The 15,460-nt window shown below is 41.9% G+C and overlaps 1 protein-coding gene across 1 annotated transcript; it reads left to right on the top strand.

Annotated features, from left to right (window-relative positions):
• The first annotated feature begins 6,626 nt into the window (after positions 1-6,626).
• Positions 6,627-14,887, top strand: LOC118922124 (uncharacterized). The gene is given in 4 exon segments (XM_057503227.1): positions 6,627-6,978; positions 7,066-11,799; positions 12,069-12,698; positions 14,841-14,887. Coding segments are annotated over 4 exon segments (5,763 nt in total).
• Positions 14,888-15,460: the final 573 nt, after the last annotated feature.

Below are 15,460 nucleotides of genomic sequence, written 5' to 3'. Positions count from 1 at the left end.
GAAGCTTCATTAGAATAATGTAATTAATCCCACAATAAAAATGCTGCAAAGAGATAAAGTAAATCAGAGGATTTACAAGACAAAGAGAAAACTATGACAAGTATATAGGAGAATGACAGAATCTCTTCGCTAAGAAAGTGATTAGGAATTAAATTGACTAGACTGAATTCTTTCTGTGGGGATTAGGGGAAAAGCTAACATATAAAAGAGATGTCTTAGTTTTAGTCAGTTCAGGCTGCTATTACAGAGTACCATGGAATTAGTGGTTTAATAAACAACAAATTTATTTTGCACAATTCTGGAATTTAAAACCTGGAATATGAGATGTCAGCTTGGTTGAGTCTGGTTGGAACCGTTTTCCAGTTTGCAGACTGCTAACTTCTCCTTATATCCTTCTATGGCAGAGAGCAGAGACAGGGAGCAAATTGTCCTGTAACTCTCATAAAGGTACTAATCCCATTTATGAGGGCTCCAACCTCCTGACCTGGTCTAAACCTGTTTCCCAAAGTCCCCACCTCCTAATATTATCACATGGTGGGAGCTGGCTTTCAACATATGAAATTTGGGAAAGCACTCAGTTCATGATGGGGACAATAAATATAGGATGCCAATGAGGAACAAGCATTAATTAAATTATCTCAAAAAAACAGCTTGAGTACTTTAATTCAATGAATTATTGTATCTTGTAATGCATCACAAATTGTGTATTCTGAATTTAACCAAAATTACAATTTGTCTATGTTATAATTTTAGTACCACATTTTTGTCTTCAATTTTCATCAAAGAGAAATTCACTCATATTTAATACTTGGCAACTTAGAAGCTTTCGTTTCTTATTTTCTTCTTTTCTCTTCTCTTCTCTTTTTTTATTTTTTAATTTGAGAGTGTGAGTGATAATGGAACTCACAATGCAATTTTCTTATCACATGACAATAAAAGCTGCCATTTCTTTCAACACTAATAAACTGAAATGACAGTTTCCTTTCTATATGTGTTTAATTATATGTTATTATGTTATAGAAGCCAATGTACTTTTAAACAGAATTTTAAAACTTACAAAACAACAATACCATCCCAATTCCTGTTAAAATGTATATATTTATAATCATGTTTTTCCTGATTCAGAGAATAGGTTACCCTCATCTATTATTGCAGCAATTACTAATTTTTCATGAGGTAAGACCTTATAAAGCTTCACTAAACTTAAGCTATTTCTACCTGTGAATGAGTTAATTGCTAATTTGATCTTTTCTAAAGGAAATGAAGCATCCACACCCAATCAATCTTCTGAAGTAAGCAAGGGATGAATTCCTTTTTTTCAGAAATCAAGAGAGCATATCCTCCTCCAGTAATTCTGATGAAGGATGTAAAACTCCGTAATAGAACTGGAATGCTTGGTTAATTGCCACTGCTTGCATAACTGAGTGCCCTCATATGTCTGCTTAGTAGGACAAAGCTATTGCAGTGAGTTTACGGATAATGTTCAAGATTTTATGGATGTTTCCTAATAGGCTTTGCATTAATTATAATGATCATTCTGTAGATTATTGGTATAATAATAATAAAAGTATTTATTAAAGACTAACTTCATGCTGGATTTTACATGCACTTTAACTCTTTTATCCTTTCATTACCCAATCCATAACCCTTTCTTAACCAAGAAGGAAAGCTTGGTTTTATAGAGGTGACACACGATAAAGTCAGTCTGCAGACAAAGTCCCACAGTGCAGAGCTCAAGATGACACCAAGCAGTCTTTTGAAAGACTGGTGCCCTTGAGCACTTCAGTTACTTATCATAGAATAGTTTGAGGTAACAATTTCTAACACCTTATTTCTCTCCTGTTTTTACAAATTAGTGGATTTTTTTTGGACTGTTTGCAAATAAAGGCTGAATCTACAAGATTGTTATATTAGAGGGGTTAATTACAAATAATAAAAGATACTTCTTTCAGCAGTAGAGGTTGATGAACTTCAGTCAAGAAAAAGTAAAAACCATTCTAGAAATATAAATAATCATAGACATGCTTTGAGAGCTAAGCACGTATTCATGCATTTTTCATTAAAATTTCATACTAACCTATAAAATATGATGTACAAATTGGGGAAAATGTTGACCTAAACTCATTCTATATAGTTTTTGCAATATACAGAGCCTTTCCCAGACATTCACATTTCTGCATTTTTAGAGGCTTCTTTGAAGAAAAGAACATAGGAAGCAAAAAAAAATGTATAAGGCACAAACTTTTTGTTTTATATTTTCCACAGTTTTTATAAAGCTATTTTTTACTTTATTAGATCCTTGAAAATATTTGTTGCACTAAATTTAAATTTTCAAGTTAATGTTTTGGTAAAATACCTATATGAATTTTTTTATTTTAATCCACAAATCGATAAGAACTTGTTCTAGGACATATACAAACATGCAGGGGTAAAAGAAGAATGTTTCCTTGACCTCAAGAAACATTTAGTTTAATCAAACATAGCTTTTGAATTATACACTAAAAGGTGACAACCATAATCCATTAAGTTTGTGACCTATGTAAATAATGCATCTACAGGTTAGATAAACAAATTTGCCAATAAATTTGCACTATTGGATTTTGAAGTTGAGAAGTACAACACTTACTGCTAATATCCATTCTTCCATTCATACCTATCAATAGAGCCCTTTATAATTAAGCTGAGCAAATTGCTCAATTAGAACAAAAAGTAGGTTCCCAGTTTATCTTGTGTCTTGGTGGGATAATGTGACTAAGATTTTGCCAACAGGATATCATCCAAGGTTGTCTGGGTAATTTTCAGGAAGTACCCTTAAGGATGTGAGAACATGTCATTTCTCTGATTTTCTTCTCTTCTGATAGGATTCAGATGTGAGAACAGGAGCTTTGTCTTTCTTTATGGATAAAGTTAACATATAATTTATTGTACAATCTGGAAAATTAGAGAATGAAATGAGATATTTTTAATAATCAACCCAAAACAATAGGTGTAAAGTAGAAGTGTCATGGGATAATTAATATATATTGTTACTTTAAATTTGGGCTTTTAGGAGGAATCCTGGAATGGATAATTGTGGAGGCACAAAATATTTAAAAAGCCTACATACTTGGTACCATGAAGCCTCAAGATTTCATGTACCTTGCAAGCATCTTTAATGTGAATCCATAGTACATTTCAATCTTCTTAGAATTATTATTGATGGGTTTCTATCATATGTGATAAGCACTAATCCTAACTAGGACAATATTTGCAATAAGTTAAGACAGAATCTAAAATATTTTCACTGTCTTTGGGTAAGAAAGTGGTTAATGAAAATATACCTACTGTGATCTGGAGAGCCAACCTTTTTTCAAGTCTTGGAAAGATATTTGGTTAAATCATTCCCAACTGTTTCAATAGGGATAAGCTAAGTTATACCAAAAAAACAGAAGCACCAAAAATCTCAGTGTCTCAATACAATAAACATTTATCATGATAGTAAAGTCCATATGTGATTCTAAACAGATCCACATTCCCCACTGCATGGATTTGGGGATTTGCATCCATCTTAACTCAATGAAGGAAAGGAAAAATGGGTAACATTCAAAGGTTCTTCTACCCGTATATGACTTAAATCAAGTCACTTTATTTTCATTAGAAAAAGAAAATTACGTGACTATGTTTAACTTGTAGTGTTGGGATATGCAACTCCATATGAACTGGAAAAGGAAGAAACAACAAATATTAGTAAGGACTAGTGAATTCTACCAAATCTGCCAGCCAGGAAGAGCAGATCAAATGCAAACAAAGCTAGAACAGTGAGGCAAATCTTAGGAAAAAACCAGAATGTTGGGAATTGCTATTTTATTCTTGCTTCTTAAAAGCAAATTCCCATAAGAAAAAGAGATAAAATTAGGCTAGGAAGTATCAGTGTACAGAAATAGATGGAAACAAATTTAGATTTTCTAAAGAAGGTATTCTTGCATCATACAGGGCAGATTTAGTCCTATAATTTGAAGCTTTACAGGCTTAAAAAAAAGGAAGAAAGAAAGAAAAAGGGAAAAGAAAAGGAAAAAGCCAAAACCTGAAGTCAGAGATTAATGGTTAGAAGATATTGCCATCACTCTCAAACTTGCAATGATTTAGGGGAAACACATATTTTAAGATAGAGATTAGCAAGTAATAGAATTTTCATGCTTGTGGCCATAACAAAAGAAGAAAATTTACTTTATTTATATTTATATATAGAATTGATAAAAAATTAACAGGTCTAGACCCTTGACATCCTATAACTGGAATTCTAATAAGAGATTCAGACAATATAAATATAAATAAATTATATAATACTTTAGAAGATGGTAAGTGCTTTGGGAAAAAGCACAAAGTGTAATCAGTGATAAGGGACATGAGAGGCCTTGGGATACAGGTAAATTTTTAATTAAATTGAGAAGATTAGACATCTATAAAAAGTTGACATTTGAGAAACGATGTAAAGCAGAAAAGGGGTCAGCTTTCTGAGCGTTAGGGAGAAGAGAGTCTCCAGAAATGTGTACCAGCTAAAGTGACAGTAGACCCTTCATGTTCAATGAGCTACAAGGAAGACAGTGTGCCTAGAAGTGTGCGTAGCTCATGAGATCTGGAAGCACATACTGAGGCATAATATCTAGCAGCGTGTTGGACTTTGTTTTTCTGTTTTGTCAAAAACATTTGATATTTCTCTAAGTGAAATGGAAGGCCATTGGTGGGTTTTGACTGGGAGAATGCATGATCTGATTATTCTTTTAAAAAATAACTCTGGCTCCACAGTTTTGAGACTAGAATATGTAGTCAAGGAAATTAGCAGTGGAAATCTTTAGAGTGTTTTAACAATAATCAAGGAAAAAGATGATTAATTGGTTGTATTGCACATAATAAAAAACTATCAGACGCTGAAAGTCTTCCCCAACCATTTTCACATGAAAGAATGAGCAAAGTTCAGTAAAGTCCTCACTGCATATTTTTGACTGGAGTAACACAAAGGTTGATTTATCATTCACTTAGGTAAAAATGATCAAAGGTAAACAATTTGGTGGCTGGAGTATAAGCAGGATAAAGAAAGATGAATGTGTTAGGTTTCAGAAATCTTTGTGGATGTGTTTGAGGAGAGAGGGCAGACTAAAGATAAATAATTGGTGCTTCAGCAAAGATATGATATTTAAAGTCTGGAGGCTGAATCAGATCGTGAAAGGGTTACTACAGATAAAAAGGAGGAGAGGGAGAAAAATGCAATCAGCCTTAAATCACTACAATTTTAAAATATATGGGAGAGGAAAAACTGAAAAGGAAACTGCAAAGGAGTGGCTAATGAAACAGGAGGAAAACCACTAAATCATTAAAGGACGGTGTCCTCCATGTGAAGTGAAGAAAGTTTTGTCAAAGAGGACTACCTAGAGTTGGCCAAAATGCAAGGTCTGAAGAAATAGTCCCAAAGACTGCATTCACCTCTGACACTAATTGCAAATTCAGAGGCTTCTCGAAATTACCCACAGATATGAAAATTTTCTGTACGGCTGAACTCCGTCTCCAGTCTCCCATTCCCTGGAGACTGAGCTGGTAGCATGGCTCACCGTGAATCACCTTGTTAGCGTAAATGATCAGGTGTGGTCCTGTAGAATCCTTCACTAAGAATCAACCTTATTGAAGATAGAAAGTTAGCATAAGTATAGCCATCTTAAAAGCTTAGACACCATTTTCTAACCTAGAAGGAAGAAAATAGGAAAATATTAGAACCTTGAAAAACAAGTTAGTCAGCCAGCGTTGATTGCAGTGACCTTTAGTTAGCCAACCTCAATCAGTTAATCATATATACCAAGCTTACCTTACTAAGAACCACCCTAACATTCCGAGGGTGATCTTATCTCACTAGCCCCCCAGGATGTGGCGTCAGCCAAAATGTATGTGTTTTTTGGAAAAACAATGTGATGTGCTTGTGGAAAAATACTGCCCTTTTTGAAAATGCTATAAAAACCTCTGACTCTAAGTGCTCGGGGTCCTTGTTGAGACCCGCTGCGTCGGGCTGACACTTGGACCCCAGCTAGCTGGTCTCTGAATAAATTCCTCTTGCTTGTTGCATCAAGAGACGCCTTCTGTGAGTGATTTGGGGTGGCGCTCTCCTCTGGGAGAATCCAACATTTGGGGGCTCGTCCAGGATTGTGCGCTCGCCCCGTTTCACTCCTGAAAGTCGCCCTTGGGGGGAGAGGTAAGATTAAGTGACGCCTTGAGTTGTCTGTGTTCTGTTTTCTGTTTCTTGGTAAGACCGGTCAGAATTCTGAAAAGGGGTACCCTTGTCTGGCAGTCGTCCCGATCCTGTAAAGGGATCGAGACTGCGGTCGGTAGAGGTACTTGGAGAACCGCAGGCTGCAACCCTGGGGGACGCCTCAGGGAGATTGGAGGGCCAGGGACGCCTGGTGGCCTCTCATCTGTTTTTCCAGCAAAGTGAATCTGATGAGATAAGGTTGATATTCGGGCGCCAAGAGTATCAGCCCACTGATTCTTTTCGGTTTTTGGTCAGAAATCTGAAGAAAACTAAGTGGGGCCGCTGTGTGTCTAATCTCTGTGTGTCTCTGTTTTTTGTGTTCTGTACGTGTCTAATAATTGTTATACTGACCATGGGACAGACGGTAACGACTCCACTCAGTCTGACGTTAGATCACTGGACAGAAGTGAGAGCGAGGGCACACAATTTGTCAGTAGAAGTTAAGACGGGGCTATGGCAGACTTTCTGTACCTCCGAGTGGCCCACTCTTAATGTAGGGTGGCCCCCGGAGGGGACTTTTGACCTCTCCACTTTACTTGCAGTAAAAGCTGTTGTTTTTCAGAGTTCGTCTCAAAGACATCCGAATCAGCAACCCTATATTGTGGTCTGGCAGGAGTTAGTGGAAAATCCACCACCCTGGGTAAAGCCCTGGGTGCAAAAGAAAATGAGCTCTCGAGTCTTAGTGGCCCAGGCTCAACCTCAGAGCAAGGGAAAAGAAACTACCAAAATTCACCCTGACACTCAAGATTTACTCATGGTTGATGATCCCCCTCCCTACCCTCCTGCCCCAGCCCCAGCTCCTCCAGCCCCGGTGCCTCTAGCCCCGGAGCCCTCAGCCCCGGCACCTCCAGCCCAGGTGCCCCCAGCCCCAGCGCCCCCACTGCCTCTAACTTCAGGCACCAGGGCAATGGGACCGCCTCCGGGACCGGCCCAGGGAACTCGACGCCGCCGAGGGGCCGCAGTGGACCCGCCGGGTATTTTTCCCCTCCGATCTTATGGGGCCCCCATCCTAGGAGAGGAAGGGGACCCGCCTTTCCAACCTCTGCAATATTGGCCATTATCCTCTGCTGATTTATACAACTGGAAAGCTAACCACCCTCCTTTTTCAGAAGAACCGCAGAAACTAACTGGACTGATAGAGTCCCTAATGTTTTCTCACCAGCCCACTTGGGATGACTTTCAGCAGCTTTTACAGGTGCTCTTCACCACGGAAGAAAGAGAAAGGATCCTCCTGGAAGCACGAAAGAACGTGCCTGGAGCTGACGGACGACCATCACAACTCCCTCATGATATAGAGAGGGGGTTCCCACTGACCAGACCCAACTGGGACTTTAATTCTCCAGAAGGTAGGGAGCGACTAACCATCTATCGCCAGGCTCTGGTGGCGGGTCTTCGCGGGGCCGCAAGGCGCCCCACCAATTTGGCCAAGGTAAGAGAGGTTAGTCAGGGAGCCGCTGAGGCGCCTGCAGTGTTCTTAGAATGCCTGATGGAAGCCTTCAGGCGGTATACTCCCTTTGACCCCACTTCTGAGGAACACAGTGCCTCAGTGGCTCTTGCTTTTATTGGGCAATCAGCACCCGATATTAGAAAGAAGCTTCAGAGATTGGAAGGCTTACAAGATTTGTCGCTGAGAGATTTAGTGAAAGAAGCTGAGAAAGTTTATCATAAGAGAGAGACTGAGGAAGAAAAGGAATTGAGGAAGGAGAAGGAAAGAGAAAGTAAAGAGGAAAAAAGGGACAGGAAACATGAGAAAAATTTAACAAGGATCTTGGCCGCAGTGGTAGAAGGTAAGGGACGCCCACCCTCTAGCGGCAGAACCAGTAAGGCAGGGCACCTGGGCAACCGGCCTCCTTTGGATAAAGATCAATGTGCATATTGCAAGGAAAAAGGGCACTGGGTAAAAGAATGCCCTAAAAAGCCACTAAAAAAGCCTCCGAAGAAAGTGTTGTCCCTGCTGGAAGACGAGGATTAGGGAAGACGGGGCTCGGAGCCCCTCCCCAAGCCCAGGGTAACTCTGAGAGTGGAGGGGCAACCCGTTGAGTTCCTGGTAGACACCGGTGCTCAACATTCTGTATTGACTCAGGCAAAGGGCCCCCTCTCTGATAAAAAATCTTGGGTGATCGGGGCTACAGGCCAGAAACAATATGTGTGGACTACCCAGAGAACAGTGGATTTAGGAGTAGGACGAGTAAACCACTCGTTCCTTGTCATACCGGAATGCCCCACACCCCTGTTAGGAAGAGACATCTTAACCAAAGTGGGGGCCCAAATATCCTTTCAAGCTGGGGAACCTCTGGTGACCAATCAAGAGAATAAACCTTTGAGCTTAAGCGTCCTGACTATAAGATTAGAGGACGAATACCGTCTTTTTAAGGGACCGGAGCCCTCCAAAATTAGTCAGGAGTGGTTTGACCGGTTCCCAGGAGCCTGGGCGGAAACGGCCGGCATGGGGCTCGCCAAGAACCAGCTCCCTGTAGTCATAGAACTAAAAGCTTCAGCCTTACCAGTAACTGTGAGACAATATCCAATGAGTAAAGAAGCCAGGGATGGAATTAGGCCACATATCCAGAAGCTTATGGAACAGGGGATATTAGTAAAATGTCAATCACCATGGAACACCCCCTTGCTGCCTGTAAAAAAGGCAGGAACGGGAGACTACCGACCAGTACAAGATTTAAGAGAAGTTAACAAAAGGACACAGGACATTCACCCCACCGTGCCAAATCCTTATAACCTACTAAGCTCCCTGGCCCCGGAAAACACCTGGTATTCAGTTCTAGATTTAAAGGATGCTTTCCTTTGTCTGCGCTTGCACCAGAGCAGCCAACCGCTGTTTGCTTTTGAATGGAAAGATTCCTCCACAGGAACTACTGGACAATTGACCTGGACTCGTTTGCCACAAGGATATAAGAACTCACCCACCCTCTTTGACGAGGCTCTACATCAAGACTTGGCTTTCTACCGAGCTTCTAACCCACAGGTAACTTTGTTACAATATGTTGATGACTTATTGATAGCCACCCCTACTCGGAGAACCTGCCAAAAGGCCACTGGAGCCCTTTTGGCTGAGCTTGCCAAATTGGGGTACAGGGTATCTGCTAAGAAGGCACAGATCTGCCAACAACAAGTGACTTATTTGGGATACTCCCTGAGAAATGGGAAAAGGTGGCTTACTGAAACCCGAAAGCAGACTGTGACGCAGATTCCGGTTCCCACTACTGCACGCCAGGTTCGCGAGTTTCTGGGGACAGCAGGGTTTTGTAGACTATGGATACCCGGATATGCTTCTTTGGCTGCCCCTCTGTATCCCCTCACTAAAGGAGCAGCCCCGTTTGTTTGGGGATCTGAACAACAACAAGCCTTTGATGATATCAAAAAGGCCCTCCTCTCGGCACCCGCTCTGGCATTGCCAGACATAACTAAGCCATTTATCCTTTTCGTGGATGAACAGAACGGAGTGGCTCGAGGAGTATTGACCCAACAATGGGGACCTTGGAAGAGACCTGTCGCCTATTTGTCTAAAAAATTAGACCCCGTGAGTAGTGGATGGCCCACTTGTTTGAGAGTAGTGGCAGCTGTGGCCCTCTTAGTTAAAGATTCTGACAAGCTAACGCTGGGACAAAAACTCACTGTGGTTGCTCCTCATGTGCTGGAAAGCGTAATTCGACAACCACCCGAAAGATGGATGTGGAATGCCAGAATGACTCACTATCAAACCTTACTCCTGAATCGTGAACGTGTGGAATTTGCCCCGCCTGCCATCCTAAATCCGGCTACTCTGCTCCCTGATGTGGGAAAAGAAGTGCTTCATACCTGCCAGGAAATCCTGGCTGAGGAGACAGGGACCCGTCGGGACTTACGAGATCAGTCCTTAGAAGGACCGGGACTCCTGACCTGGTACACAGACGGGAGCAGTTACATCATGGGAGGTAAAAGGATGGCAGGAGCTGCAGTAGTAGATGATGACCGAATTGTGTGGGCCAGTGGACTCCCAACGGGCACTTCTGCACAGCGAGCAGAGCTCGTCGCCCTGACTCAGGCTTTAAAGATGGCGGAAGGTAAGAGACTTAACGTCTATACTGACAGCCGTTACGCTTTTGCCACTGCTCATACACGGGGCTATATATATAGACAGAGAGGGCTGCCAACTTCTGCCGGGAAAGATGTTAAGAATAAACAAGAAATCTTAGATCTGTTAGAAGCCATCCATAGACCTAGAGAAGTAGCAATAATACATTGTCCTGGGCATCAAAAAAGTGACTCTCTAATAGCTCAAGGAAACAGAAGGGCGGATCAAGCCACAAAACAAGCAGCCCAAGGAACGAACATCTTACCCCTCCAGGTGTACCCAGAAGCCACATGTAGTAAGAACTTTCAGTATACCCCCGAGGATCTTGCTCAGATGGACAAGTTGGGGATCCAAAAATCCCCACCCCTTGGAATGTATAAATCAGAAGATGGGAAAATTATCCTGCCCCAGAAAAAGGCAGGAGAATACTTAAGGCAATTACATCAGTTGACACATTTGGGGGCCAATAATCTAAAGACCCTGGTTCGAGATTCCCCTTATCATGTCATCGGTCTGGGAAAATTGGCAGACGAGGTTGTAAGAAATTGTGTTCCTTGCCAATTAGTAAATGTGAACAAACATCAAGTAATATGCGGAAAGAGGCTTCGAGGAGATCGGCCAGGAGCCTACTGGGAAGTTGACTTCACTGAAATTAAGCCTGCTAAGTATGGATATAAATACCTCCTAGTTTTCCTAGACACCTTTTCAGGATGGGCAGAGGCGTTCCCCACCAAAACTGAGACAGCTCAGATGGTGTCCAAGAAGATCCTTGAAGAAATATTTCCCAGGTTCGGGATCCCAAAGGTAATCGGCTCTGACAACGGTCCTTCCTTTGTTGCCCAGGTAAGTCAGGGATTGGCCAAGATCCTGGGGACAGATTGGAAATTTCACTGTGCATATAGACCCCAGAGCTCAGGACAGGTAGAAAGGATGAATAGAACTCTAAAAGAGACCCTGACTAAATTATCCATAGAGACTGGTTTATGTGATTGGTTAGTCCTCCTTCCTTTCGCCTTATTTCGAGTCAGAAACACCCCCAGCCGTTTTAAATTAACACCTTTTGAAATAATGTTTGGAGCTCCAGCTCCACTAAATGCAGCTCACCTCCATACATCCTCTGAATGTGTGACTAATAAGTTTCTGCTTGAAAGGTTACGGGCTCTAGAAGCTGTGCAGAAAGAAGTGTGGGCCTCTATCCGAGAAGTCTATTGGCCAGAGGACATCTCAGTACCTCATCAATTCCAAGTGGGAGACTCTGTCTACGTGAGACGACACCGAACGGGAAATCTTGAGCCCCGGTGGAAAGGACCCTTCATCGTCCTTTTGACTACTCCCACAGCTGTGAAAGTGGATGGCATCTCCTCCTGGGTCCATGCTTCACATCTAAAGAGAGCGCCTCAACCAGGCCCGGATTGGCGAGTAATTCGAACTGATAACCCTCTTAAACTTCACTTATGTAAGAATGATTGTGTCACTGATGATTCTGATGGCCCAGTTACTTCCAACCCTCCAGAACCCCAATCCCCATGAACCCAGGTTACTGACATGGCAAGTTTGCTCTCAAACAGGAGAGGTAGTGTGGTCCATTTCTAAGGTTGCCCCCCCTTAAGACTTGGTGGCCGTCCCTCCACCCCGATGTTTGTGCCCTGGTTGCTGGGTTAGATACCTGGGATATACCCAATATACCCTGGGAACACGCCCACAAAACTCTCAATCACCCCCTAGTGAGCGGCTGGTGGCCCGCCGGTTTTGGATGCAGTACACCCGACGTTCGAAATAAGACAAAAGCCACTACTTTCTATGTCTGCCCCCGTGACGGACGAACCCATCAACTAGCCCGACAGTGTGGGGGCTTGGAATCTTTTTATTGTAGCTCTTGGGGCTGTGAGACTACGGGTAACATTTATTGGAATCCTGTGTCTGACTGGGACCTCCTTAAAGTAGCCCAGAACCACACATCCCCCAACTGTGAATGGACAGGACTATGTATCCCCTTAAATATCACGTTCAGTGATAAGGGACGCCAGTATGATGGGTGGATCACTGGACGACAGTGGGGACTTAGATACTATAGATCTGGAGATGACAAAGGCCTCATATTTACTGTCCGACTTAAAGTTGAGACACTTCCAGCTGCCCCAATAGGACCTAATTCTGTCCTAAGAAATCAACCGCGTCTCCCAGCCTCGATCCTGAAACAGACTCCGGTGCCTCTGGTAGACCCTACCACTATTTCTGCTGCCCTCACCCCTGACCAAATAGCCCCCTTTCCTGACACTGGACAACGCCTCTTCAATCTTCTTGAGGGGGCTTTCCAAGTTCTAAACACCACCAACCCTAATACTACTAAATCCTGTTGGTTGTGTTTCTCCTCTGGACCTCCTTACTATGAAGGATTGGGGCTGTTGAGAAATTTTAACAGAACGACCAGTCACGAGATCTGTAGCTGGGGAAGCCATAAGAAGCTGACCCTGACCGAGGTGACTGGGAGGGGGAAATGTTTAGGTTCAGTCCCCCCCACTCATGAAGCTTTGTGTAATGAAACCATATCCGTAAATTCCTCAGGTGAAAATGAGTATCTAGTCCCTCCTCCCGAAGGGTGGTGGGCCTGTAATACTGGATTGACCCCATGTGTCTCTACTTCCGCCTTCAATTCTTCCCGCAACTTCTGTATCATGGTTCAATTAGTACCTAGATTGATGTATCATGATGATTTCTCATTCGTAGCTGAATTTGAACCAAAACACAGGTATAGAAGAGAGCCAATCTCGCTGACCTTAGCTGTATTATTAGGAATAGGAGTCGCAGCTGGAGTAGGAACAGGGACAGCCGCCATTATCCAAGGGAACCAACATTATGCGGGATTGAGGACAGCAATTGATGAAGACCTAAAGACTATAGAACAATCCATTACCAAACTTGAAGAATCTCTAACCTCCCTGTCTGAAGTAGTCTTGCAGAACAGGCAAGGATTAGATCTGTTGTTTTTAAAAGAAGGAGGATTGTGTGCAGCCTTAAAGGAAGAATGCTGCTTTTATGCAGACCATTCTGGAATAGTAAGAGATTCAATGTCAAAACTTAGGGAAAGGTTAGACCAAAGGAAAAGAGAACAGGAGGCCGGCCAAGGGCTATTTGAGTCCTGATTTACTAGATCTCCGTGGCTTACAACCTTGATATCCACCTTGACTGGGCCTTTACTTATTCTTATACTACTCCTCACTTTAGGACCCTGTATACTAAATCAGCTGATAACTTTTGTTAGAGAAAGAGTGAGTACCATTCAAGTGCTAATGTTGAGGCAACAGTATCATTCACTCGCACAACAAGAGGACACAAGCATTCCATGATTGGAATGCTCCTTAAAAGGAAGTGGGAAATGTAGAATCCTTCACTAAGAATCAACCTTATTGAAGATAGAAAGTTAGCATAAGTATAGCCATCTTAAAAGCTTAGACACCATTTTCTAACCTAGAAGGAAGAAAATAGGAAAATATTAGAACCTTGAAAAACAAGTTAGTCAGCCAGCGTTGATTGCAGTGACCTTTAGTTAGCCAACCTCAATCAGTTAATCATACATACCAAGCTTACCTTACTAAGAACCACCCTAACATTCTGAGGGTGATCTTATCTCACTAGACCCCCAGGATGTGGTGTCAGCCAAAATGTATGTGTTTTTTGGAAAAACAATGTGATGTGCTTGTGGAAAAATACTGCCCTTTTTGAAAATGCTATAAAAACCTCTGACTCTAAGTGCTTGGGGTCCTTGTTGAGACCCGCTGCATTGGGCTGACACTTGGACCCCAGCTAGCTGGTCTCTGAATAAATTCCTCTTGCTTGTTGCATCAAGAGACGCCTTCTGTGAGTGATTTGGGGCGGCGCTCTCCTCTGGGAGAATCCAACAGTCCCAGAGGCCCATCAAGAATAACAAAGACATTCTCATTACTCACATTTTTGCTATACATGGAGTGAGTGATTATATCAAAACCTGCTGAAAGATAACATAACTATTAAAGAAAAATAGCATTTTTATATGCTGATGGTAATGATCCTCTAGGGAGTAAATGTTGACAGCATATAAGGGAGAGGGAATTTCTGAAGCAAAGGTTTTGAGTGTGTAAGACCAGATAGCATCTAACTCCTAAGCAGAAAGATTGACTACAGATAGGGAAATGGTGGCTCACCTAAGTTAAGGTGAAAGGCATTAGAGTTGACCACAGACACTGAAAGATCTATTTATGGGTTAAGAAGTCTATAAAGATACTTTTCAGAACACTAATTTTTTTCACTGACATATGAAATAAAGTCATCAGTAAGAACAAGGATTGGGGAGGAGGTATTGAAAATGTAAGAAGGAGGGAGAAAGTATGGAAAAGTCTCCTAGGCATGTAAGTGAACTAACAGGTTAAAAGGAGTGTAGTATTATTTCCTTCAACAAAAAGGGTTCAGTTGAAATTAGTCCTCATAAATATAAATGTTTCTATTCATTGTGTTTTTTAGGTTTTTCCCCCAGTCAAATTCAGATGTGTGATGCAGGTGTGGAATAGGTAGAGAGTGGGATTTACTAAGATCATGGTTTTGCCAAGTGTACAAGTGTTTCTTTATTTGGCTCACTCCTTCTCTCCCACCACAGGTTTATCATTTACATTTTGAACACTTACTTTGTATCCAGGGAGGTTGGCCTCTGTAGATGACATCATTAGGGCACTCTCTGCATCTCAGTTCAAATGGAAGGCTCTGATAGGAGACTGGAGGGTGAGAGAAAAAAATTTCAAGACCTTCTTTTCATGCCCTCTCTGCCCTAAAAGGCCTTTCCTGGGGGTAGCAGATTTTGAATCTGACAGGAATTTCTGAGACAAGAACTTAATACTCTATTGTTTTCAAATGAGGTAATTAAGCCCCAGATTGTTTGGTTTGCTTCTTAGTTTGTTGTTTTTGTTGATTTTTTTACTTGACAAAGGTCTCAAACTAGGTAAATGACAGAAACAGGACTAGAACTAGTGTCTTTAGAGTTCAATATTGTGTGTGTGTATTTGTCTGTGCTTAAGGATACCCTGTTACCTCACAAGAAGACAGAAATATATTTCATTATGATTACAGAGTAATCCAATATTCATAAC

This window comes from Manis pentadactyla, chromosome 5, assembly GCF_030020395.1.
Source record: "Manis pentadactyla isolate mManPen7 chromosome 5, mManPen7.hap1, whole genome shotgun sequence".
NCBI lineage: Eukaryota > Metazoa > Chordata > Mammalia > Pholidota > Manidae > Manis > Manis pentadactyla.
Note: the sequence above shows the minus strand (reverse complement) of the source record. Positions and strands in the feature narration are given on the sequence as shown.